Source organism: Phyllobates terribilis, unplaced genomic scaffold (genome assembly GCF_046119375.1).
Source record: "Phyllobates terribilis strain yellow unplaced genomic scaffold, ASM4611937v1 Scaffold_5__5_contigs__length_657084704, whole genome shotgun sequence".
Lineage (NCBI taxonomy): Eukaryota > Metazoa > Chordata > Amphibia > Anura > Dendrobatidae > Phyllobates > Phyllobates terribilis.
Genome location: NW_027362765.1, coordinates 253,507,232 through 253,535,068, shown reverse-complemented (window position 1 = coordinate 253,535,068; position 27,837 = coordinate 253,507,232). Strand labels below are relative to the sequence as shown.

The 27,837-nt window shown below is 44.0% G+C and overlaps 2 protein-coding genes across 4 annotated transcripts in view; one reads left to right on the top strand and one right to left on the bottom strand.

The window, feature by feature from the left end:
- The window catches only part of TMEM104 (transmembrane protein 104), a 23,542-nt gene extending 7,863 nt beyond the window's left edge, over positions 1 to 15,679 (bottom strand). Inside the window, exons 1-7 of one of the 2 annotated variants that reach the window (XM_073684058.1) lie at positions 15,541 to 15,679; positions 11,178 to 11,268; positions 8,372 to 8,493; positions 6,311 to 6,389; positions 2,253 to 2,340; positions 2,075 to 2,155; positions 795 to 894 (exon numbers count right to left, since the gene is read on the bottom strand). In XM_073684058.1, the coding sequence (XP_073540159.1) occupies positions 795 to 894; positions 2,075 to 2,155; positions 2,253 to 2,340; positions 6,311 to 6,389; positions 8,372 to 8,493; positions 11,178 to 11,222 (515 nt within the window). In that variant the 5' untranslated portion in view covers positions 11,223 to 11,268; positions 15,541 to 15,679. Of the gene's footprint in view, positions 1 to 794; positions 895 to 2,074; positions 2,156 to 2,252; positions 2,341 to 6,310; positions 6,390 to 8,371; positions 8,494 to 11,177; positions 11,269 to 15,489 lie in introns of both variants that reach the window. The other variant, XM_073684057.1, reaches the window with a different exon arrangement.
- Positions 15,594 to 27,837, top strand: part of NAT9 (N-acetyltransferase 9) — a 24,856-nt gene continuing 12,612 nt past the window's right edge. Inside the window, exons 1-2 of one of the 2 annotated variants that reach the window (XM_073684059.1) lie at positions 15,594 to 15,718; positions 15,817 to 15,897. In XM_073684059.1, the coding sequence (XP_073540160.1) occupies positions 15,708 to 15,718; positions 15,817 to 15,897 (92 nt within the window). In that variant the 5' untranslated portion in view covers positions 15,594 to 15,707. Of the gene's footprint in view, positions 15,744 to 15,816; positions 15,898 to 27,837 lie in introns of both variants that reach the window. The other variant, XM_073684060.1, reaches the window with a different exon arrangement.

Here is a 27,837-nt window from a genome sequence, read left to right as displayed (position 1 = left end):
TTGTGCACACAACTTTTGTCCCCCTGAAAAAAATGGATTTCAACTGGATCCATTTTTTAACATTGAAGTCTATAGAAAACAGATCTGTTAAATAACCATCTGTTTTTCTCTTATTTGAAAAGGATCAGTTTTTTGCTTACGGATGACAGATGATTACTGGAAATGTGAACTCAGTCTTAGGCTAAGTTCACATGAGCAGTAAACATCTGTTTGAAAAGGATACGGTAGACAAAATGCTGGATCAGTTTCAAACTGATGAAAAACTGATTCTTTCACAGACCTCAATGATTTAACAAATGGATCTAGCTCAATTATTTTAGCCAGATAAAATAGTTGTGCTTGCACAACTTTTGTGTATGGTTAAAAAATAAAATTATTTCTGCTTGATCAGTTTGTGAAATCATTCAACAATGTAGGCAGCATGGTGGCTCAGGGGTTAGCACTGTCCCACCAAGGACAACATCTGCAAGGAGTTTGTATGTTCTCCCCGTGTTTGCGCGGGTTTCCTCTGGGTTCTCCGGTTTCCTCCCACACTCCAAAAATATACTGGGAATGTAGATTGTGAGCCCCAATGGGGACAGTACCCATAATGTCTGTAAAGCGCTGTGGAATTAATGGCGCTATATAAGTGAGTAAAATAAATAAAAAAATGTGTACTCAGCGTAGAATAATACAGTTCTATAAGCACCTGGTGGCCAGACCACCATTGTGCAGAAAGAAAAACAAAAAACCACAGTGCTTCTGCAGCCCATTCGTTTTCATGATCCCCAATACAGACCTTGATTGATACTTACCATGTGACCTGAACAAGAGACAGAGGTACTGCGGTTGCATATATAGCCAAATCTCCATACAGATATACAATGATGCACAAATAAAACAGGTTTACTCCAACTGCAAGAAAAAGAAACTTTACTTAGCAACATGATTTCCATGGCACGGACATAATAGATGGACCACTCCTTGAGCTCTGTGCGAAACGTACGTCGGAGTGGGGGATCTCCCAATTAGATATGTCTCATCATATTTTCTCATGATGTTGTATTTTGTTTAGATTTACATCTCTTACGGGTAATCACTGGTATCCCTATCTATGTAGTATTTATATAAACTTCTATAAAAGGACTTTTATTTCATTTTACTACAATCTCACCACGTATATCTACATAATTACAATTTTTGGCATACTTTTATAGCGGGTGTTTTGCCCCTTGTCTGTCATTACCCTTATAACATGTACCATGTGGCTCCCTATACTTATGTATATAAAAATATTTTAGTATTTTGTTCAATAAAAGCTAATTTGTTTAATAAATTGCAGTGGACATATTTTTTATAGGTTAAGCTTTTTTGGTCCATTGACAATATATGTTCTGTTATTAGTGCTGTATGTGTAGGTCACAAATAAAACAGGTTTACTCCAACTGTATGAAAAATAAACTTTACTCAGCAACATGACTTCCATGGCAAGGACATAATAGAGGTGATAAGGACTAGTCCAAATTCAAGGAAAATATAAAGTGCTTCCAAAAGTCGGTCCTACAAGGGAGTCTTAGGTAGTTTGAAAGCTGCCTTCTTTCTGAAGAGCAGGCTCTTTGGCCTCCTTCTCCCCATGCTTTACACTGCAGGTTTGCCTGCTGTTCATATGCATAAGCTCTGCAGTAAGACCAGTGTATGGTGAGCTGATTTCTACCACAGCAAGTATTAGGCTATAAACAACTAACCCAGTAGGGTTTATTTTAAAAAATAAAAAAAAAAAGTAAAAAGTTTAATAGGTAACAATCAAACTAAAATTAAACTGAATTTAAAATAAAGAAAAGGTAAGCATGATCTGATAAATAAGTGTAATATACACCATATAGTTCATAGAAGGATGAACCAGACAAAGAAAAATCTAATATTTAATATCACTGATCAGTAATTCAGCCCGTGGTGAAATAATGCAAACACAGAAAAGTGCTGCCACCTTTTGGCATAAAGAAGAATTACAGCAGATAAATTGCCAATAAATTATTTAAAGTAGATATACTGTAATTTGGAAAATCTTTATATCTGAGCGATACCAAATTCATACCTTTATTAAAAAACATGGAAGCCATCTGCCCCATTTCCACCCGTTCCATGATTTCATATGGGTCGGACAAGCCACGACGCTCTGAAAGAGAAAAAGAAATGTATATTAAAAAAATAAATAAATGTAATTTGTTTAGCCTCACAAAGGAGGTCCATAGATTTTTCGGACAGATACTCACGCACTGAAAGGATAGGCTGGACTTCAGAATTTTCATACCCATCAGGGGACAAAGATTCATTATCAGAATTTTCAGAGGAGTCAGCTTCCTGAAATTAACAATTTGTCAAAGACGAGACAGATCTGGGCTGAGTATGAAGGTCTACACCAGGACCTGATATTACCAGGAAAAGTACCCACCAACCGTATGTATAATCCTTACATATTCCATGTACATCATATGTACGGTATCTCCTTACGTATATATTGCAATACAAAAAAGAAAGAAATTGGGAGAACCAGAGGAACAAAGGAAAAAAAGAGACAAGACCCTATGTCAGAGAAAAAAACTATTCCATACCTTTATTTCATTACAGATATTTTAGGAGATCGCCTTGTATTACTGTTTTTTTTTTTACTTTTAAACTCATGTATAACAGTTTCAGGAGTGCTTAGCCCTTTTTTATCAAAAATGTCCACATTTTGTTCCACTAATGATTATCTTATGATCACTTAGTTTCCCAAATGGGTATCCCAAACTGATTGTCTTTACACTCTGGAAGAAATTAAACAAAATAGAAGATTGTTAATAAAAGACAATAAAACACAGATATAGTACATTTTACAACTAGGTTAGAAAATGTAGATTCTTGTGCATATTTGCTTTCTGGTAAAAAAAATAATAAAAACAAATCAAAGCAAACCATAAAACAAGACTAACAACATTTATATACAGTACAGACCAAAAGTTTGGACACACCTTCTCATTTAAAGATTTTTCTGTATTTTCCTGACTATGAAAATTATACATTCACACTGAAGGCATCAAAACTATGAATTAACACATGTGAAATTATATACTTAACAAAAAAGTGTGAAACAACTGAAAATATGTCTTATATTCTAGGTTCTTCAAAGTAGCCACCTTTTGCTTTGATGACTACTTTGCACACTCTTGGCATTCTCTTGATAAGCTTCAAGAGGTAGTCACCGGAAATGGTCTTCCAACAATCTTGAAGGAGTTCCCAGAGATGCTTAGCACTTGTTGGCCCTTTTGCCTTCACTCTGCGGTCCAGCTCACCCCAAACCATCTCGATTGGGTTCAGGTCTGGTGACTGTGGAGGCCTGGTCATCTGGCGTAGCACACCATCACTCTCCTTCTTGGTCATATAGCCCTTACACAGCCTGGAGGTGTGTTTGGGGTCATTGTCCTGTTGAAAAATAAATGATGGTCCAACTAAATGCAAACCGGATGGAATAGCATGCCGCTGCAAGATGCTGTGGTAGCCATGCTGGTTCAGTATGCCTTCAATTTTGAATAAATCCCCAACAGTGTCACCAGCAAAGCACCCCCACACCATCACACCTCCTCCTCCATGCTTCACGGTGGGAACCAGGCATGTAGAGTCCATCCGTTCACCTTTTCTGCGTCGCACAAAGACATGGTGGTTGGAACCAAAGATCTCAAATTTGGACTCATCAGACCAAAGCACAGATTTCCACTGGTCTAATGTCTATTCCTTGTGTTCTTTAGCCCAAACAAGTCTCTTCTGCTTGTTCCCTGTCCTTAGCAGTGGTTTCCTAGCAGCTATTTTACCATGAAGGCCTGCTGCACAAAGTCTCCCCCTTAGGCTATGTGCCCACGATGCAGAAATGCTCAGGATTTTTTCCTGAGCGTTTCTGCATCTCCCTGTCAGAAAAAAACGCATGCGGATTGTACATGCGTTTTCCTGCCAGGGACATGCGGAAATGAAGCGTTCTTCACTGACATTTCCGCATGCGGATTGACAAGCGCTTTCCAAGCGATTAGCATCACTTGGAAAGTGCTTGTGACAACTAGGTCACACCATATAAATCCATGCAAACGGCATGGATTTATATGGTGTGACCCGAGAGAGTGGTTAAAAATAAAAAAATAAATGTATACTTACCTTCCGATGGCCCCCGAGACTTGCAGCGCTCCTGTGCTGGCTGCCGGCAGATCACGGTACTGAAAAGACCTGCCGTCACATGACTGTGACGTCAGCGCAGGTCCTTCAATCCTGCGCGATCTGTCAGCAAGCGAAGAGAAGGAGTCCGGGGGCCGTCGGAAGGTGAATATAATCTTTATTTTATTCTTTTTTTTATGGTACCTGGGTGTGGAAGAGAGTCTCCTGTCCTCTACACCCGGGTATCATCCGCACATTAGAACGTGCCAATTATGCAAGTACAGATGCAGTCTTGCGGAATTGGCGTGTTCTAATGCAAGTCAATGGCGGCAAAAACGCTGCGCTTCCGCAAAATAATTGGTAGTGCTGTGTTTTTTTCCGCAATGATAATCCGCAGCGGAAATTTCCGCAGCATGTGCACAGCACATGCGGATCATCATTGGGGAACATTGCTGCCCTTCTACCATGCGTTTTTAATGCGTTTCCACAGCTACAAAAACGCATTAAAAACGCATCGTGGGCACACAGTCTAACAGTTGTTGTAGAGATGTGTCAGCTGCTAGAACTCTGTGTGGCATTGACCTGGTCTCTAATCTGAGTTGCTGTTAACCTGCGATTTCTGAGGCTGGTGACTCGGATAAACTTATCCTCAGAAGCAGAGGTGACTCTTGGTCTTCCTTTCCTGGGGAAGTCCTCATGTGAGCCAGTTTCTTTGTAGCGCTTGATGGTTTTTGCAACTGCACTTGGGGGCACTTTCAAAGACCTTTATTTCTTTAAGTAATGATGGCCACTCGTTTTTCTTTACTTAGCTGCTTTTTTCTTGCCATAATACAAATTCTAACAGTCGATTCAGTAGGACTATTAGCTGTGTATCCACCTGACTTCTGCACAACACAACTGATGGTCCCAACCCCATTTATAAGGCAAGAAATCCCACTTATTAAACCTGACAGGGCACACCTGTGAAGTGAAAACCATTTCCGGTGACTACCTCTTGAAGCTCATCAAGAGAATGCCAAGAGTGTGCAAAGCAGTCATCAAAGCAAAAGGTGGCTAGTTTGAAGAACCTAGAATATAAGACATTTTCAGTTGTTTCACACTTTTTTGTTAAGTATATAATTCCACATGTGTTAATTCATAGTTTTGATGCCTTCAGTGTGAATGTACAATTTTCATAGTCATGAAAATACAGAAAAATCTTTAAATGAGAAGGTGTGTCCAAACTTTTGGTCTGTACTGTATACAAAACCCTTAAAAGGGGGCTGTCCAGTCAAAGTCAGACTTCAGCTATCAACAGTATAGGTAATAACTTGACGATCAGTGGTGGTCCGACTTCTGGGACCCACTCCGATCAGTGAATTTTTATCCCGATTACAAAATGTGACAGGTTGGACATCCAATTGATGCTCTGTTTATTCTCTAAGGGACTGATGGAAAAAGCCAAATACGGTGCTCGGCACCCCCATGGGGAATGAATGGAGTGGTGGCCAAGCACGCTGCTCCATTCTAATGGGAATAAAGAGTTCTCTGTTCTGCCGATAGATGCGAATCCCAATGGTCGAACCCCCATGATCAATAAGTTATCACTTATCTTACGAACAGATGATAACTTGTTTTCACTGGTCAATTTCTTTTTAAAAGGAATCTGTCTGCAGGCTTTCACCCCCCCCCACCTATTTATATGCACATGTAGCTCTTTCAAAGACAATCCCAGCAATACCTTTACTTGGCCAGTCCGATTCTCCATTCCTGAGAAATCAGTGTTTGAATTCATATGCAAATTAGGCTGTAGAGCTATGGTAGATCTGAATCCTCTATCACTCCAGCACCGCCTTCTCCTTCTTGACTGACAGCCTCTATGCTGTGTGACGTCAGACAAAGGAGCGGTCATCTAAGCAGGTGGAGGCATCGCTGATCAAGGAATAGAGCTGGAGTGACAGACGTCAGATCTTTAGCCTCCTTTTTATATCAATTCAAATGCTGATTTCTCAGTAACTGAGGAACGGACTGGACTGGCCATGTAAAGGGCATTACTGGACTTGTCTGATAGAGCTACATGCACATAGACGTAGTTTAGGGTACAACATTCCGCTGACAGATTCCCTTTAAGCAAGAAAACATTTGCTTATTTTACAGAGACTGAACTCACCACCTCCTTCTCCCATCTCTTCCAGCGCAACTGGGCATTAGCAGCAGCCATAGCTTCAACAACAAAGGTTGTTGTCATATAGCTAAAACAGAGAGATGTCACCAAGTTAACGAAAGGGCTAATCTAAATGTGAAATAGGGCCACCCTCAGATAAATGGTAGAGACACAAAGGCCATTGTTCTACAGGATTAAAAAAAAGAAATAACTGGTGTCAGAAACAGCGCCACACTTGTCCATGGGTTGCGTCTGGTACTGCAGTCCAGCTTGATTGAAATGAACAGGGCTAAGTTACAACAACCTACACACGTGTACAGGTGTGCTGCCATTTTTTAAACAAAAACTTTGTTTTTCTAATTCTGAACAATCCCCTAAAGCAACAATTCATACTAAACACCCAATATGCGAGAGACAATAGATTTAAAGGGGTGGTCCAGTCTAAAATGACACTATGTGCCCGCAGATTTGTGAATCCGCCCAGCGCATGCGCTGGGAGGATTCGCTGGTGTCAGCGGCCAGAATGGTGGTAGCGAGACCAAGAGTATGTGCTGGGAGGATTTACAAGTCTGCAGTCACATACAGTCTTGTCATTTTAGACCGGACAACTCCTTTAACAAAAATATACTGTAGCTATTTTATAATATATTTGTGGGAAAATATGCATGCAGCCATCAATTGGGGTGGGGGAGCATGCTGCATTCATATATTTACAGATCTCATTGAATGCAATAATATATCTGTATGCACTTAGCTCCTACACTCCCTCTAATGGTGGCCGCAGCCCCTGGAATTTTATTACTGAACTATATTAGGTTTATGAAAGGAGGGCATAAAAGATAGGTTCTAAAATTAATCATTAGGGTAAATTCATGTTTGCAGAGCCCATCTAGGGACAGGTTTGGGAAAGGTCCCAACACATACATACATAAAATTCAGAGACCACCACATTCCCAACAGGAGGGTACTTTAGGCCTTCATTACGGTGGTGTATATCAGTATTAGGCCTTGCTGCCACGGACGAGTGCAATCCGATAAAAAATTGTATTGCACTCGCCCCAATGTTACCCTGTGATGCAGCTCACATCTGTGATTATTTTCTCATGCCGATTCAGCATGTGAAAACGATTTCAGCATGCTACAATTGCATCCCTGAATTGTATCACACGCACCCATATAAGTCTATGGGTGTGGCTGAAACATCGCACTGCACTCGGATATCACCCGAGTGCAGTGCAATTCCCGCAAGCGCTGGCAACAGAGGAGATGGAGAAATTACTTGCTCTGTATCTTCCGCACCTGTGCTGTGAATCTCTCATGCGAGAGGACCGGAGCACAGAGCAGACACTAGGCTCCCCCTCATTAGCTTATCACATCCGATGAGATACATTAGTGGGACCACGGCCTTAGAGATGCTGTGAATCGTTTCACATGGCCCTTTCCAGCAGCCTAATCAGTGATCTATGGGTCTTTGGACAGGGCCCCTGTGGATCCCCTTCTACCTCTTGATTAGACAGCCTGGTGCAACATCATCATTGCAGCATGATGCACAGGTGACCGTGTCAGGCTGGCTAATAAAATGAAGAGCCACGGATTCCGGGCAGGCAAGAAGTGGGTCTCAGTGCTCCCGTCTGAAGGCCACCAATTACTGATGTAAATGAATCTACTTTTTTTCTTCTGTATAAAATAGTGCAGTTTGCAACGCTACAACATAGAGAGAGATCCAGCAAAGAAAGCATACTACATGGTATTTTATTATTTTTTTTAACATGCGAGCCTATGAGTGACATATGCCACTTACAACACAAAATCCTCCTATTTATCATAGATTTACACTGTGATCGCAATGAAAATAGAGCCTTACAAAATTTTGAGCCTAATGACAAATGTTCAACTGTGAACATTCCCTTTAAAGTAACTGTCCTTTAAAAAAGGGCAAAACATGGCAGCAAACTGCTTTAGGTATCTATCTCTGTATCCCACAAACTGCCACACGGCCCCCTGCTTATGGTGGCACAAGATAACCATATAACGCAGTATGGTGCTGCCCCCCCCCCCCCGTGTACTCACCTCATAAACGCCAAGAAGATGATGAGAATTAGACTTATTAACCAGCCTGCGTTGGCAAATGCCTTGGGCATTGTGAGGGCACCTGTGCCAACAATTAAGTTAAACATGTATATCAGACCAACCTGCAGGTAAAAAGAAAAAAAAGTTATATTTTTAAAAAGAATTGGAACAGGAAATTAAAATTTCAGATGACTTCACTTTGTAACTGCTTAAATATGGAGATGGAGGAAATCTGGATTTTTACTGGCTGTCCTGGAAATTGCAATTGATGCAGTTCCCCATTATATTAGTAGACTGCCGCTGGAGGGTAATACAAGGTCTCGGGGTCCATAGTAGCTGGCCATCCATGATGGGCTATTATGGGTTGTAGCACATGACTATTTTACAGATTTCTAATGTTTCCTCACTATGCCTCTGCCAAGTTGTTGATGTCAGCAAGGCCAGTGATACTGCACCGCCTTAGTCAGCCGCTTTACTCAACCTCTGGCCTTAGCCATGGAGCTGAGCTAGCAATTGTCTTAACAACAGTCGCTTAATTGGGGAAGTATACATAACATGGTGTCCCTATGGTTAGTACGCTCTGCAAAAGTGCCAGACATGTGCGTCTCGTCTGAAGGAGGTTTCCAAAAACTACGCTCTCAATGGTATTCAGAAAAAATCTTTATGTGGGACACCTATGAAACTGCAGTTAAAAGCTAGGTGACAAATGGACACACTAAATGCTCAGATGAAAGATTATCCATCTATACAAGCACGGGAGCCCTCAAAGTGGCTCCTTCAGACTCCTTGAAAACATGCACTGATAGGGAGTGGACAGGGCCACGGACAGAAATATACGGGTCCCATACAGACCAGTGGTCAGGGCCCTTATAAGCACTTAAGTCTATTAACTTCTCTCTCATACCCTATTGTGAACATAACCCTATGGCTGTTATACATGCGACTCATTTTAAGATAAAGGGAAATTATGTACTATATATATATTCCTCCTCAGTGCATACAATATATGTATTAGATCCATATCAGGGAGTGAACAGAATACCAATTGCAGCCTGTGCAAATCATTTCCTTTGCAATAGTGTGAAAACTTAGAGTACTACAGTATCGTCAAGGTACTGATGATTTTACTAAATCTAATTAACGCTAGAAAAAAAAATCGATTTTGTGGATCTTCAACTCAGATTCACTGACTAGGGTAAAACCCACAAATAACCCTGTGAGGACATATCCTAAAGCTCTCGTGCACTAATAAGCAGCTGGTGGGCGGCATCCGCAAAGTCAGTTTAGGCCCCTACTTTGTGTAGGCCCATGACAGCAATAAAACCTGCAAATTGCCACTTCAATGGAAGAGTACTTGATCTAGTGCCACCTATTGGAAGTAGCAATCCTAAAAGTCACTATCGACCCTTTAACAAGCCTTGCCATATAAGTTCATGACTTAGGATAAACACCAAAGCAAAATCTCAATTTGCAGACACGTGTTTCGGGGTGTTGCCCTTCCTAAAGGCAAAGCATGAAATCTGAATTGGCTGTATGAGAGGTCTCTAACTGGGGTCTAAGAAGCTATTTGCATATTTAATTTCCCAGAGGAACACTGCATGGCCTATAAGTCCTTACACTGGCATGTCACTCTCCACAAGGATATGCAAATTGCATCTTCAGAGACGAAGGGGACTAGAACTCTAGTGCCACCTATAGGAAGGAGAAATCCCAAAAGTCAATATCGACCCTTTAAGGAGCCTTGCCATATAACTTAGGATAAAAGCCAAACCAGAATCTCAATGTGCAGACAAGGTGTTTCTGGGTATTGCCCCTCGTCAGTGCAAAGTATGAGAACTGATTTGGCTAGGTGACAGGCTTAAGTCTGGGATCTAAGGGATAACGTTTCTCCTTGTGGAGAGCGACAAGCCAGGTCTGACTTGTCAGAGTGAGGAGACTTATATGCCATGCATGCTCCTCTGGGAAATTAAATATGCAAATTGCCTCTTCAGAGAGGAAGAGGACTAGAACTCTAGTGCCACCTACTGGAACTAGCGATCCTAAAAGTTTATCCTATGTCATGTGGCAAGGCTCGTTAAAGAGTCGATATTGACATTTAGGATTCCTACTTCCAATAAGTGGCACTAGAGTTCTAGTCCTATTCCTCTTTGAAGAGGCAATTTGCATATTTAATTTCCCAGAGGAACATGCATGGCGTATAAGTCTCCTCACTTTGACATGTCAGGCCTGGCTTGTCACTCTCCACAAGGAGAAAAGTTGCCCCTTAGACAGCAGTAAAACCTGTGCAGGATTTAAGGTGGTCCTGGGTATACAGCCACATTTGGTAAAAGCTCGAGGTGGAGCTCCACGGCCACTTCATTCTCAAGATCTCTGGTGATCCAAGGTGGAGCTTCACAAACACTTTATTCTTAGAATTAGTGGGCGTCCCACTGAGGAGTCCTGACAAGTCCCTGGTTCAGGCTTTCCATGCATGATGCACACACATATTGAGAGATACAGTTACATAACTAAAACATAATAACACCATTTCTCAGGATGACCAGATGGCAGGACCCTCACTGTACACTGGCTACATATTCTATTGTGAATTACATCTTATAGGAAGAGATTGCTCAGTCTGCTACAAATGACACATGAAAATGACCGAGTATCCCATTATTCCTATCAAATGGGGGAAATCACATGTGATTCGTGTGTAATGCAGAAATTGCAGACACTGGACATTTCAGAAACAAACTGAATGACATGAAAACCGTTATCATTAGTCACCTACAGCATGTCACACAAGTATAACTGTAATACTTACAAATGGAGAATAGAGCTCCCCCGTATCAGTGATTTCACCTGCCATGGCTGGGGTGGGGAGGGATAAAGTAGGGGATAAGGGGCAGGGGAACCTAGAAAACAAATGGAAATTAAAAGAGATAATTCAACCTGCATTACCTGTAAACATTACACCGTACACCTTTATTCACAGCCGTCTAGGACTGGTCTGAATTAAACATTTGCTATATGTGGAGCTCCAAATGATTGATGTCATGTTACCTGAGCGGACATAAATACCCCAGACCAATACATCACCAACACTTATGATCCTACTGATGAAAACTATTATTGGGTTTATCTGGGGATGACAGCCAATGACCCCACAGATCATCTCATACCCCATGCTGCAGCTATGCAGTGTAGGGGCCATTCTGGAGGACTGCAGACACAACACTAAGACCTCAGCATAGGCGGGTAACCGGTGCTGGACCCAGGGAAGTACCTGGTCTCTTATTTTAGAGCATTTGGGGTTCACTTTCCTGGAAGTGAAAAACCCCTTTAACATGCTTGCTCTGGCCGCATTCCAAAAGGAAAAAGGTACACACATTGCAACCAATCACCTCTGGTGGGGAATATTTTACCTGAGAACAAAAGGATTGGACATGTTGAAATCCAGTATGCCCGATTTAGCTTTCCTACAACATCTGAAGTCGAGAAAGAAATTACAATACACATTAGATGGTGGTCTGGCCTTGTGGAAATAGACCACTTTAGCTGACAATCTGTTTGCCCACCTTGACAACAGGGACATAACATACATTGAGGTGGTCATATCCATTAGATGTCCTGTTAACCATCTAATGTGTATATGGGTGTCACCAGTCTGGAGAATAAATCGGATATTCCCAATCCTTTATTTTCAGGGAAAATGAGCTGCAGTCACAGGTGTCTGCCAGCGGCATAAGGCCCCCATACACGTTAGACTAATGCTGGCTGCACCTGCTGATATCGACAGGTTCGGTCGACAGTCTAATAGGTATGGGGGCCCTTGAAAAAGCATTGTCACGGGAGATAAGTATCTGACATGTTTGATTTTTGTCTTTTATTCTGTAAGAGATAAGCTGCACCCAGAGATGTCTAATGGTAGGTCTCTCATAGAGAACACAGGAGCACTCAGCAGAGAAGATACCCCTGTGTACGGGAGAGGTGGGTGAACTAGACAGCTATCTAGAGTGTACAGGGTCTTTACTCCCCAGAAAGCATTTGTCCCACTATGGCCTCCTTTACAGCTTACTGTGCTGGTATTCTATGACTGGCAAGAGGCTGGCACCCCCTCTCCTCTCACCGCTGACAGTATACAGGGACTGTGAATGAGGAATGGGTTTTGTAGTAGGAGATTGGGGTAATAAATGTATAATAAGCACTGCAATACACATTAAGGGATTTCTGAAAATGAATTGCTAAATATAGAGCGGGTTGCTGCAGGATGGAGGGCTCACCTTTGTATTCCAGATATAGCATTTTTTTCAGGTATTAGTAGTGAATTCAGATTCATTGTTGTGCTAACATTGTGAATGTGAAATATGCGGAGCGATAATAACACATTGTGATGTTCTTATTATTGCCACTCACATTCCATTTACTACGGTGTTATCATAACAATGCCATGACTGCCTGATAATTATCCCACATTAGGACGCATAGTTCTGGCATTATTCATCACCCAAAGCTATATCTGCAACACAACACCCGACGGCTAAATATACTCGCAGGCATTTACATACTGAACACAAAGACAGTCCCCGCAGCGGTATGGAGGCCGGAGATTTTAGGAATGAGGTTGCTGCAGTCCATTATACAAAGTCCCAGCCATAAAAATTACAGACCTCTCCATTCTTTATAGGTGGGAACATTTGCGAAATCTGCAGTGCATCAAATACCTGGAAGTTACAGGTATAAGAGCTCTAGGTCTGAGGATATAGGAGGTGAACCCAGTCCAAAGAGCAAAATAAACATCACAAAGGTAACATGGAAAAAAAATAAACACCTCCCATCTAGCATGCATCCTTTTTTATTAATATATGCCCCTTATCAGTCACAGCCGTGCCATATACTATCCCCCAGAGTCAGAGCAGTGCCCGGTCATCTATAGCTCATACCTCCGCCAATTGGCACAAGCAGATGTTCCACCCCTCTCCCTTAAAACTTTGGCACCAACAAAAAAAATTTCTAGGGTCACTGGCTATCTGACTCCTGAGAGCGATCCTACACATACTGTACTGTGGAATAAGAGGAAGGAACAGCCGAAAGCTAAAGATTACCTACAGTGAATGTTAAAATATGGACACATCGTCATTCATACATCATGTATGAATCCAGATATGTATGTGACATACGGGCAGAGTTGAGCGCAAACTCAGACATGTTTGTGAAGATGACGGAGAAGATAAGCGTCACAGGATGTAAAGTCTCACTAAAACAGCAAGAAAAGGAAGACGGCATCTTATCAGTTCTTACAAATGAAACAGCTGATATGTAAGAGAAGATAACTTGGTCCCCTGTACACCAATTAGCTGGTCACTATTGTAACCTATGCACCCCACCTGGATTTCTGGTACTCCTCAACAAACTGCTTTGGCCCCACACAAAAAAAAAATATATATATCACAACTAATTTCTTTGGTACCTATGTAGACAAAGTTAAACTGACCCACCGCAGCATTCCCTGAACGAGCCCAAGCCGCAGTACTGCATGACAGTGAGCTCAGCTGCACAGCTCAGACTCTACTACCAACACAGTGAGAGAGAACCCACCGATCTACTGGAAACCTCCAAGTGCAGGTAAATCACCAACAGATATGTAACCGGTCTCTACAGGTTAAAGCACTCCTGCCAAAAATGTTTTCCCCTAAACCTTCCTAAATACCTATGTAATGTAGCGTATTTGTATCAACATACTTACTGATTGCTGTCTTCCCCAGTTTCCAGCATCACTCTGGTTGTCTTCTGACTCACATGGCATCAACTCCGACTCGTCAGATTACTCAGGAACCAGACGTCATTTTAAGGCTATGTCCCCATTATCAGTATTTGGTCAGTATTTTTTCTCAGGAGTGGGAGCCAAAACCAGGAGTGGGTGATAAATGCAGAATTGGTGACTTGTTTCTATTACACCTTTTCTCTGATTGTTCCTCTCCTGGTTTTGGCTCCCACGCCTGAGAAAAATACTGACCAAATACTGATAGTGGGGTCATGGCCGTATTCTGATAAACTTACATTCTGGTCCATACATAAATCTCTGTGCGATCTGGCGAGGTGAAGCCACGTGACTCAGCAGAGGACCGGAGTGACACTGGAAACTGGGTAACAAGGCTGTAAATAGTAGATAGTTTTACAACTACACTACATAGCATACGTAAATAGAAGGACTGAGGAGATGTTATTTTTGTCAGGAGTGCTTCCTAACTGCTCAGGTTAGTGCCCAATGGCTTGTGCACAAAGCAAAGACATAGACCGCCTACACATTCAAGCAGATAACCTTTGTACAGGAGGTCATGCACATTCACCAGCTGTCAGCCAAACACCTCTTCATCAGACAGCCCCCCATCCACATGACTGTACATATGGTTCTAAAGGGAACGTGTCATCAGATTCATGATGTCCAAACAGCAGACAGCATGAATCAGACCCCGGCAGCGCGATTGTAGCCAGTAAGTGTCTCAGCTGACTAGCCGAGGTCTGTCCCAGGCTGCTTCTCCCGGCCCAGCTTTAGTTGACTGACAGGTCTCTCTTTATGTGCGTGACCTGTCAGTCAAAGGGAGTGAGGGGGGAAAAGCTGCCATGACCTGCCTCAGACTCATCATCCAAGATGGGGAATCCTGAAACACTGCGGCGTTAGCACAGCTCGGCTCCGATTCCTGCTACCCCTGCTGCGTCAATCTGATGGCAGGTTCCCTGTAATATGGGGGTCGGGGTCTCTTAGCTGTGGGATATCCGGGTGACATCCCCTGTGGGAGCAGTAATGGCGGCCATACTGATTGTCACCCAGCTTTCCCAAAGGCAGATAGGTAGAGGAAACAGACCTATGAGGGCGGCCAAGACTGAGTGATGCCATGATTCTAAGGGGGGGGGGGGGGAATTGCAAAACATGTAAAATCTCACGCATGGTTCCAGGTGTTGGAGAACTACATATCCCAGCATGCAGCCAGTGGGAGAGAAGCAATAATCAACACTAACAACCAATCCCCCTGGTCCATCAGTAATCTGCCCACAGACTGGATCCCCTCCAGCACTGGGGGCCACTACAGCCCCCTACACCTGGACACTAAGCTACAACTACTCCCAGCAGATACCTCGGTCACCGCTCAGCCCCTCTCCTCCAGCACCCCGTTGCCCCTGGTTACCGCTGCTCTCGGAGTGTTCCGGGTGTATGAATCACATGCGTGGCTTGCCAGCAGATCACGTGAGGAACCAGCCAATCAGATAACCCGCGTCATCACACAGCCGCTTCCGGGCTTGTCTGCCGGGTGGAGGAGACTAAGGAGAGTGGAAACTGGAAAGTGGGCGGGGCATGAAGGGAAGGTAGTGACGTAGTCAGGCGAGAAGCGTGAGTGGTTACGCAATGTCTCTGTGGTCGTGACGTCATGTGACTGACAGCTCGTGGTGCTTGTGCCTTTCAGAGCAATGCGTGTGAACGAGGACACGGTGCTGCGCGGGCACAGGGTGCTGCTGGTGCCGTATGAGCCCCACCACGTGCCCAGGTACTGGGTGTGACAGCTGGGGGGCACAGAGGGGAACCATGGGGTCCTGCCTTGTTCAGTGCCGTTTTCTTTTCTTTTGCACTCAGTGCCCCCATACTTTTTAGCAATGTAAGGCCACATTCAGTATTTGATCAGTATTTTACCTCAGTATTTGTAAGCCAAAACCAGGAGTGGGTGATGAATACAGAAGTGGTGACGTGTTTCTATGAGACCACGGTCACACGCTCAGTATTTGGTCAGTATTTTACCTCAGTATTTATAAGCCAAAACCAGGAGTGGGTGATAAATACAGAAGTGGTGACGTGTTTCTATGAGACCACGGTCACACGCTCAGTATTTGGTCAGTATTTTACCTCAGTATTTATAAGCCAAAACCAGGAGTGGGTGATAATCCAGAAGTGGTGACGTGTTTCTATTATACTTTTCCTCTGATTGTTCCACTCTTGGTTTTCCCTTACACATACTGAGGTAAAATACTGACCAAATACTGATAATGTGAACTTAGGCTTAGGTTTTTTTTCTCAGGACAAACTTATTTTTTATTTTCACCATTTTGGGATTCATATAACTTTCGGGATACCTTTTATTAACTCTTTAGGGTCATGGTAAAAAGCAGCATTTTCAACATGATTTTTATACTTGTGCTGTTCATCGAGCTACATAAATGACGTTACTTTCAGTCTGTGGGTCAGTACATAACTACCACACCAAAGTTGTATAGTTTTTTTTTTAATAATTTTACTACATTCGAATATTTAGAATTAATTTAATGGGAAATTTTTTATTTTTTTTTAAAGGGAATCTGTAATGACATCATGGCACCCGCTGCACTGATACATCAGGCGCTAAGGAAGAATGATGGGGGTGATAAGCTTATGCTAATTTAATAATAATAATGCACATAGGGCTGTGGAGTCAGTAAGCCAAACCTCCGACTCCTCAATTTCCATGACTCCGACTCCCTCATACATGGCCCATGTTTAAAGGGAACCTGTTACATCCTAGTTGCTATGTACACTGCCCCCATTGCTTTGTTAGGCTGTGTGCCCACGATGCATTTTTTAAGCTTTTCCGCAGCGGCAGAAACGCTTAAAAAACGCATGTAGAAGGCCTGCTATGTTCCCCAATGATAATCCGCATGTGCTCTGCACATGCTGCAGATTATCATTGCGGAAAAAAACGCAGCACTACCAATTATTTTGCGGAAGCGTTGCGTTTTCGCCACCATTGACTTGCATTAGAACGCGCCAATTCCGCAAGACTGCATCTGTACTTGCATAATTGGCGCGTTCTAATGTGCGGATGGTACCCGGTTGTGGAGGACAGGAGACTCTCCTTCAGACCCGGGTACCCTAAAAGCTGTAAAAAAAAGAATAAAATAAAAAATAAAGATTATATTCACCTTCCGACGGCCCCCGGACTCCTTCCCTGTGCTTGCCGATAGATCGCGCAGGACTGAAGGACCTGCGGTGACGTCACAGTCATGTGACAGCAGGTCCTTCAGTACAGCGTACCGCGATCTGCAGGCAGCCAGCACAGGAGCGCAGCAAGTCTCGGGGGCCATCAGAAGGTAAGTATAGGTTTATTTTTTATTTTTGGACATTCTCTCGGGTCACACTATATAAATCCATGCTGTTTGCTTCGATTTTTATAGTGTGACCGAGTTGTCAAGCACTTTCCAAGTGATGCTAAAATCGCTTGGAAAGCGCTTGACACCCGCATGTGGAAATGCCAGTGAAGAACGCTTCACATCCGTATGTCCCTGGCAGGAAAACGCATGTACAATCCGCATGCGTTTTTTTCTGCCAGGGAGATGCAGAAACGCTCAGGAAAAAATCCTGAGCATTTCTGCATCGTGGGCACATAGCCTTAGTGATGCAATGTGCATCACTAACAAGCTTTTTTTCATTTCGGTGGTAGTATAATGATGTTATAACTTTATATACACTTTGTCCTACCTGCTCGTTTTCAGTCATAGGGGTGTGATTCTCTCATTCAGTCACTGCTGGCGCCGCCCATGTATTTGAATCCTGCTCCCGGCAAGGTTGTGTCTAGATTGGAGGTGATTTTTTGAGGTCCTCACTTTAGCCTCCAATCCAGACGCTTCACTTCTGAGGAGACTAGATCGTAGTTGCTGGAGTGAGGGCCTCAGTAATCCCCTCCGATGTAGACAGTTCAGCACTGACACCACTAGATCGTAGTTGCTGGAGTGAGGGCCTCAGTAATCCCCTCCGATGTAGACAGTTCAGCACTGACACCACTAGATCAGAGTTGCTGGAGTGAGGGCCTCAGTAATCCCCTCCGATGTAGACAGTTCAGCACGGATACCACTAGATCGTAGTTGCTGGAGTGAGGGCCTCAGTAATCCCCTCCGATGTAGACAGTTCAGCACTGACACCACTAGATCGGAGTTGCTGGAGTGAGGGCCTCAGTAATCCCCTCCGATGTAGACAGTTCAGCACTGATACCACTAGATCGTAGTTGCTGGAGTGAGGGCCTCAGTAATCCCCTCCGATGTAGACAGTTCAGCACTGACACCACTAGATCGTAGTTGCTGGAGTGAGGGCCTCAGTAATCCCCTCCGATGTAGACAGTTCAGCACTGACACCACTAGATCGTAGTTGCTGGAGTGAGGGCCTCAGTAATCCCCTCCGATGTAGACAGTTCAGCACTGACACCACTAGATCAGAGTTGCTGGAGTGAGGGCCTCAGTAATCCCCTCCGATGTAGATAGTTCAGCACTGACACCACTAGATCGGAGTTGCTGGAGTGAGGGCCTCCGTAATCCCCTCCGATGTAGACAGTTCAGCACTGACACCACTAGATCGGAGTTGCTGGAGTGAGGACCTCAGTAATCCCCTCCGATGTAGACAGTTCAGCACTGACACCACTAGATCGGAGTTGCTGGAGTGAGGGCCTCAGTAATCCCCTCCGATGTAGACAGTTCAGCACTGACACCACTAGATCGGAGTTGCTGGAGTGAGGGCCTCAGTAATCCCCTCCGATGTAGACAGTTCAGCACTGACACCACTAGATCGGAGTTGCTGGAGTGAGGGCCTCAGTAATCCCCTCCGATGTAGACAGTTCAGCACTGACACCACTAGATCGGAGTTGCTGGAGTGAGGGCCTCAGTAATCCCCTCCGATGTAGACAATTCAGCACTGACACCACTAGATCGGAGTTGCTGGAGTGAGGGCCTCAGTAATCCCCTCCGATGTAGACAGTTCAGCACTGACACCACTAGATCGGAGTAGATTTCAGGAGCTGCTCATGCTCACTGCTGTCTAGTCGCCTCTTCTGGCTTTTTATTGTTTTTCTTATGCTTTTTTTATGCAATTGCTCATGTTTTTAATGGCGCAAACATCACAAGTCAAAAATGATTTTTTTTTACACTGTTAAATATATTATGGATTTGGGCAAAGTTCTATTTTTCCCTGATTAATGAAATTTCCATTTTGATTGTCACTTTATGTAATAGAAAAAATTCACCTTATCGCTGATTGTTCAGTTTTGCCAGAATGTGACTCTTCCCATTTGTCCACAGTCCTGTCCGCAGCACCGCCATTGTGAAGAGTGGGCGGAGCTCCGCGGGGAGAGACGTAAAAGAGCGCCCCCGACAGTCACCATAATGTACAACACAGAAGTGACAAATTATTGCAGGAATGTCTAGGGTCACTGGAGAACACTGCTGTTATCATTTACGCCACTTTTGTGCTGTACATTCTGATGATTCTGTCGGCTGCTCCATTACTGTCACCACCTTCCCCGCAAATCTCCACCCAATCTTAGTTTGAAGTTGATTTTTTGAGGACCTCACTCCAGCAACTCCATTCTAGTCACCTCAGTACTGAACCGTCTAGAGTGGAGGCTACGGCCAGGTCCTCAAAAAATCACCTCCGCTCTACTCACCTCACTAGTGAGCCACCTACAGTGGAGGCTAAAATGAGGTCCTCAAATAATCATCTCCAACCTAGACGGCTCCTTATAGAAGTGGCCAGAATGCAGTTACTGCACTGCGGGGATGTAACGAGGCACCGGAATATATCAGATAACAGGTGGTTTGTTTTATTGAATAGTAATTAATTTTAGATATACAGTATATAATTATATATATATATATATATATATATATATATATATATATATATATATTATATCACTGGAGAACGGTTATAATTTTCGCCACTTTTGTGCTGTACATTCTGATGATTCTGTCGACTGCTCCGTCACTGGCTTGAGACTTGTGGACATGCAGAAAAATTTAAATTCTATCAAAACTGAACAATCAGAGCTATGTGTAATTTTTTTATATTACAGAAAGGGATAATAAAAAAAAAAAAACTCACTTTATTAATTAAAAAAAAAAATCACAAAGTGGCCGAGCTTTTTCTCTCTCACCCTTCATTAAAGGGGATATCCGTTCCTGTCGTTCAGCTGCCTCTGCTGACGTCACGTCGACAGAGCAGAGGCTTCTTTTCCGCTCCACTGTGTTGACAGGATAAGACTGACAACGCCGTTCTGATTGACAGCTGGATTCCCACTGTCTAACTGGGGGAGAAGGCTGTCAATCAGAATGAGTCGGACATCACGCTCTGCCCCGTCAGCAGAGGCAGCTGAATCCCGACAGGAACAGTCTGTGACTGCGCTGTACCGGGAAAGAATGCTGCCGGGCACAACAGGCAGGTAAGTAGCAATTACCTGCCTGTTTGGCTATGTGCCCACGATGCAGAAATGAAGCAGAAAATTTCTGCAGCGTTTCTGCATCTCCCTTGCCAGAAAAAACGCATGCAGATCGTGCATGCGTTTTTCCTGCAGAATACACGCGTATTCAAATGCGTTTATGCATGCGTTTACGCATGCAGACTACAAGCACTTTCCAGGCGATAGCATCACTTGGAAAGTGCTTGACAACTAGGTCACACTATATAAATCCATGCAAACAGCATGGATTTATATAGTGTGACCGTAAAAAATAAAGCTATACTTACTGATCACCCGCCGCGTGTGTTGTCGCGCTCCTTCCGGGTTGCCGGCATATCGCGAGACAGCCTGCGGTCACATGACAGCGACGTCATCTCAGGTCCTGGAAGATAAGCGCTGCCGGCCGGCCCGCGAGAAGGTAAATATAAACTTTATTTATTATTTTATTCTTTTTTTCACAGGGACAATGGTACCCAGGTCTGGATGAGAGTCTTCTCTCCTCCAGACCTGGGTACCATCCGCACATTGAAATGCATATAATCCGCGTGTACAAATGTACAGATGCGGATTCTATGCGTCTCAATGCAAGTCAATGGCGGCAATTCCGCTGCGCTTCCGCAAAATTAATGAACATGCTGCGGATTTTTGAGCGCCGCAGAAACGCTGCGGAATGCCATTGGGGACCATGGGGTGCGCATTACCAAGCGTTTTTGATGCTTTTCCGCTGCGGAAATTCTGCAGCGGAAACGCATGAAAAACGCATCGTGGGCACGCAGCCTTAGTGCTTAGGCACATTTTTTGTTTTACAGAAAGTCCCGGATATCCCCATTACTGAAGGGTGAGATTGTGAATGTTTTTTTTTTTATTATCGCTTTCTGTAATATAAAAAATGACACATGGCTCTGATTGTTCAGTTTTGATAGAATTCAAATTTTCCTATATGTCCACAAGTCTCAGCCAGTGACGGAGCGCAGCCAACAGAATGAATCATCAGAATGTACAGCTCAAAAGTGGAGTAAATTCTAACAGAAATGTTCTCCAGTGACCCCGGACATTCCTATATATATATACACTGCTCAAAAAAATAAAGGGAACACTTAAACAACAGAATATAACTCCAAGTAAATCAAACTTCTGTGAAATCAAACTGTCCACTTAGGAAGCAACACTGATTGACAATCAATTTCACATACTGTTGTGCAAATGGAATAGACAATAGATGGAAATTATTGGCAATTATCAAGACACCCTCAATAAAGGAGTGGTTCTGCAGGTGGGGACCACAGACCACATCTCAGTACCAATGCTTTCTGGCTGATGTTTTGGTCACTTTTGAATGTTGGTTGTGCTTTCACACTCGTGGTAGCATGAGACGGACTCTACAACCCACAGAAGTTGCTCAGGTAGTGCAGCTCATCCAGGATGGCACATCAATGCGAGCTGTGGCAAGAAGGTTTCCTGTGTCTGTCAGCGTAGTGTCCAGAGGCTGGAGGCACTACCAGGAGACAGGCCAGTACACCAGGAGATGTGAAGGGGGCCGTAGGATGGCAACAACCCAGCAGCAGGACCGCTACCTCTGCCTTTGTGCAAGGAGGAGCACTGCCAGAGCCCTGCAAAATGACCTCCAGAAGGCCACAAATGTGCATGTGTCTGCACAAACGGTTAGAAAACGACTCCATGAAGGTGGTATGAGGGCCCGATGTCCACAGATGGAGGTTGTGCTCACAGCCCAACACTGTGCAGGACGCTTGGCATTTGCCACAGAACACCAGGATTGGCAAAGTCGCCACTGGCGCCCTGTGCTCTTCAAAGATGAAAGCAGGTTCACACTGAGCAGACGTGACAGAGGCTGGAGACGCCGTGGAGAGCGATCTACTGCCTGCAACATCCTTCAGCATGACCGGTTTGGCAGTTGGTCAGTAATGGTGTGGATATAGATTTGTAATGCAGCGACTTGCTGGCATTACGGTAATGGTCCAGGATGTGTTTTACCTGACCATGTACCTTCCCCCTCAGGTGACTGGTCACATGACTGACATAGCACAGGTCCTGTACGCACAGAATGTCTGTCTGATCACATGACTGTGACATCAGCAAGGTCCTGTCAGTGTGTGTGTGTGTGTGCACGGGATGCTTATATAAACCCTGCTTGATGGGAGACAGGTGTGTTCTGTGAGAGAGGCGTAAGGCCTGTTCCCGTGTGTGTGGGACACCGACCGTGTGAGGCCTAGTGAGGCCGAGTGAAGCCTGGTGCCTGAAAGGTCGAGTCTGGATCCTGTGTGGATGCTAGTGGCCTTGGAAGGCAGAGGCTTGAGGAAGAGTCCTGAAAGGCAGAGCCTGGATCCTGTGTGGATGTCAGTGGCCTTTGAGGGAACGACGGCTAGAGACCCCCACCTGGGAAGCCGCAAAGCCACAGTGGTGGCGGAGTAATGGACTGAGACAGCTAAACCCGGCAAAGGTAATACACTGTGTTATATGGACATTAATAGGGACATTGCTAAGTTATTACCTTGCTGAAGGCTGTACCTGGAGCAAGTGGGCCGGTCTGCCACTTGGCTCGTGAACATTATATATATATATATATATATATATATATATATAATATGTGTGTGTCGGCGTGCCACTGAGTTGGACCCGGTGAACTGTGGTTTATGAAGTGCAAAAACTGCTGCATTGTGAAATACCGGAAGGACATTGCTGGTGTGCTTTGATTTACCCGGTGCAGCGGGTATCCCCCATTATGATGTCTAGCACTGCCTTACAATAAATATATATATATATATATATATATATATATATATATATATATATATATATATATATAATTCCCAGCAGTGTTCTCCAGTGACCTTAGACATTCCTGTAATAATTTGTCACTTCTGTGTTGAGCATTATGGTGACTGTCGGGGGTGCTCTTCTACGCCTCTCCCCGCGGAGCTCCTCCCACTCTTCCCAATGTCGGTGCTGCGGACAGGACTGTGGACAAATGGGAAGAGTCACATTCTGGTAAAACTGAACAATCAGCGATAAGGCGAATTTTTTTATATTACATAAAGTGAAAATAAAAATGTAAGTTTCATTAATCAGGAAAAAAAAATAATTTTGCCAAAAAACATAAATTATATACCGTATATTCCGGCGTATAAGACGACCTGGTGTATAAGACGACCCCCCTACTTTCCTGTTAAAATATAGAGTTTAGGATATATTCACCGTATAAGACTACCCCTTTTCCAACGCATACCAAACACCGGTAAAAATTAAAAAAAAACAGATTTGAATTTAACATGGTCCTTTTTTAATTTAAATTCTTATGACATGCAGGTATATAGCAGGAAAACTGTCACTCATAAACATATTAAAATAGGGGGGACCCCAAGTCATTTTTTGGGGGGGTCCCCCATTCTAATAGCTAGTAAAGGCTAGGTATTCAGCTGGGGGCTGATATTAGTAGCCTGGGAAGCTCCGTGGGTATTACCCTCTTCCCAGACTTCAAACATCTGCCCCAGCCGTCTGCTTAACCTCCGCTAGAGACTATAATGATGGTGGATCCCACGCCAATTTTCTTTTTAAAAAATCCTTTATTTTAACACTAAATGACAATTGAGGGGTTAATAAAGATGCAGTCCCTAAATTATTATTAATTTTGTAATTAATTTTTCCCAAAAATGTTGACGTGGGCTTCGCCATATTTTTGTGTCCAGCCAGGTACAGCAGGCAGGAACGGGCTGCCCCCAACCACCAGCTGCCTATTTGTACCTGGCCGGACACAACAATATAGGGAAGCCCTTTTTTTTTTAATTATTTCATGAAATAATTAAAAAAAAAAGACGTGGGGCTTCGCCCTATTTTTGTGTCCAGCCAGGTACAACAAGGCAGCTGGGGGCTGGAATCTGCAGCGCAGGGAGACCCAAGCTTTCTGGGCCCCCCCCGCTGCAAATTGCAGTCCGCAGCCACCCCGGAAAATGGCGCGTTCATAGAAGCGCCATCTTCTGGCGCTGTACCCAACTCATCCAGGGCCCTGGTGCGGTGGCTCACTGGGTAATAAAGGGGTTAGGGCCAGCTTGGCATTATCAGCTGGCCCTAAGCCCGAAATTCATGGGGTCACGCCAATATTAGACATGACCACCATGAATTTCTAGTAAAGTAATTAAAAAAAACACAAACACCCAGAAAAAAGTCCTTTAATTGAAATAAAGACACAATTTTTTAATGTTCTAAATTAAACCATACTTACCATCACGCCCATTCCAGCTGAAGCCAACGATCTCCTGCAATAAAAGAAAAATAATAAAGCAACCTCATCCTTACCTTTCCATGGTTCCCAGGACCGGTCCAGCTCTGCTACATTCACATGACAGGCTGCACCGCAGGAGAACGCTGCCGTTCAGCTTGCCATGCGGCAGACACTGAGAAGCGCAGGCATGCTTGTGCTCCTCAGTGTCTGACTGTGACGGCATCCAGATGAGCCGAGATCATGTCCAATGAACTCGGCTCACCTCATGCACGTCACTGACAGCGTGGGAAAATTCTCCTGCTCCCCGCATGCGCAGTAGAAGTTTCCCACGCTGTCAGTGACAGACGTCCAGGAGGTGAGCTGAGTTCATTGTCGGCTCATCTGGATGCCGTCACAGTCAGACACTGAGGAGCGCAAGCATGCCTGCGCTTCTCAGTGTCTGCGGGATGACAGGCTGGATGGCGGCGTTCTGCTGCGGTCCAGCCTGTCATCTCGATGTAGCAGAGCTGGAGCTGTCCTGGGAACCATGGAAAGGTAAGGATGAGGTTGCTTTATTATTTTTCTTTTATTGCAGGAGATCGTTGGCTTCAGCTGGAATGGGCGTGATGGTAAGTATGGTTTAATTTAGAACAATAAAGAATTGTGTCTTTATTTCAATTAAAGGACTTTATTCTGGGTGTTTGTGTTTTTTTTAACTTTGACTATGGGGTTAGTAATGGGGGTGTCTTATAGACGCCTCTCCATTACTAACCTGGGCTTGATGTCAGCTGGCATTATAAGCTGACATCAACCCCAACCCTATTACCCCCTGCCACCGCACCAGGGCAGCGTGGAAGAACGAGGCTAAGTGCCAGAATTGGCGCATCCTATGAATGCGCCATTTCTGGGGCGGCTGACGGCTGGTGTTTCTAGCCTGGGAGGGGGCCAATATTCATGGCTCCCTTCCTGGGCTATTAATATCAGCCCCCAGCTGTCTGCCTAGCCTTTGCTAGCTATTAAATTAGGGGGGACCCCACGTCATTTTTTTTGGGGGGTCCCCCATTTTAATAGCTAGTAAAGACTAGGTATTCAGCTGGGGGCTGATATTAGTAGCCTGGGAAGCTCCGTGGGTATTACCCCCTTCCCAGGCTTCAAACATCTGCCCCAGCCGTCTGCTTAACCTCCGCTAGAGACTAAAATTAAGGGGAACCCCACGCCAATTTTTTTAATAATAAATCCTTTATTTTAATACTAAATGACAAGTACAGTAACCAACACTATCACTGTACTTCATATATATGTGACTGACATGTTTCTATCTATCTAATCTATGTGTGAAGCTCTATTCTGTCTGTTATAAATTGTCGGGTACAGATGCTGAATTGCCGGCCGGCTTTTTTAAAGAGACGGTGCATGAAAACACTATTATTTGTTTTAATAAATCCTTTACACTAAATGACAAGTACAGTAAGCAACACTGTCACTGTACTTCATATATATGTGACTGACATGTTTCTATCTATCTAATCTATGTGTGAAGCTCTATTCTTTCTATTCTAAATTGTCGGGTGCCGGCTTATGCCGCTGCTGAATTGCCGGCTTTTCATATATTGTCACAGAAGCGATGCGAACTTCCCTGCTCCGGACACAGCGCAGCGCTTCTGTGACAAGTGAAAGCTGTCGGCACAGAAGCCCTGCGCTGTGTCCGGAGCTGGGAATACGCAGCGATGTGTCAGTTTCAGCACAGAAGCGCTGACTGTCTGGACCTACCGCCGCCGTATTTTAACTCCCTCCACCTTATATTAACTCCGACATGGCAGGGATACGGCCACGGCAGCTTATTAACACCCCCAGAGTATCCCCGCATGTCAATTTCTGAAAGTTTAAAAGCATTACCGGCGTATAAGACGACCCCAGACTAGACAGAAGATTTTTCAGTCTTCAAAAGTCGTCTTATACGCCGGAATATACGGTAAGTGTAAAAAAAAATCATTTTTGACTTGTGATGTTTGCGCCATTAAAAACATGAGCAATTGCATAAGAAAAACAATAAAAAGCCAGAAGAGGCGACTAGACAGCAGTGAGTATGAGCAGCTCCTGGAATCAACTCCGATCTAGTGGTGTCAGTGCTGAACTGTCTACATTGGAGGGGATTACTGAGGCCCTCACTCCAGCAAGTACTATCTAGTCTCCTCAGCAGTGAAGCGTCTAGATTAGTGTTGAGCGAGTATGTTCTGTTAACCCTTTCGGCGAGTATGCTCGGGCGAGCACCGAGTAGTTACAGCTGCTCGGTGATAAGGTTAAATCGCTCCCTTGTGCATGATTTGCAACAGTTTGACAGCTTTATTACATGTGAGGAATGATTGTTTTTTTCTTTTGCATTCCTCACATGTAATAAAGCTGTCAAACTGTCGCAAATCATGCACACGGGAGCGATTTAACTTCATCACCGAGCAGCTGTAACTACTCGGAGCTCGGCCCGAGCATACTTGCCGAAAGGGTTAACAGAACATACTCGCTCAACACTAGTCTAGATCGGAGGCTAAAGTGAGGACCTCAAAAAATCACCAGGATTCAAATACATGGGCGGCGCCAGCAGTGACTGAATGAGAGAATCACACCCCTATGACTGAATACGAGCAGGTAGGGCAAAGTGTATATAAAGTTATAAAATCATTATACTACCACCGATTTTCATGAAAAAAGCTTGTTAGTGATGCACATTGCATCACTAACAAAGCAATGGGGGCAGTGTAGAGGGCAGCTAAGACGTGACAGGTTCCCAAGTGATAAATTTACTGTAGCACAGATTCATCTCTGCTAAAAGTCTAGACCCTTAGATCAGGAATAGGACAGACATTTATAGGACATTTCATAACTTTCCCAAATTCTTGTGAAAAAAATATTCCGTATAGCAATAGGGGTTCAAGAAAACCACACAGGGAAAATAAGTATTTAAAGCGAGTGTAGTGCTACAAAGAGTTAAAACTTAACATTTATTACAACTGAATAAAAAAGTAATA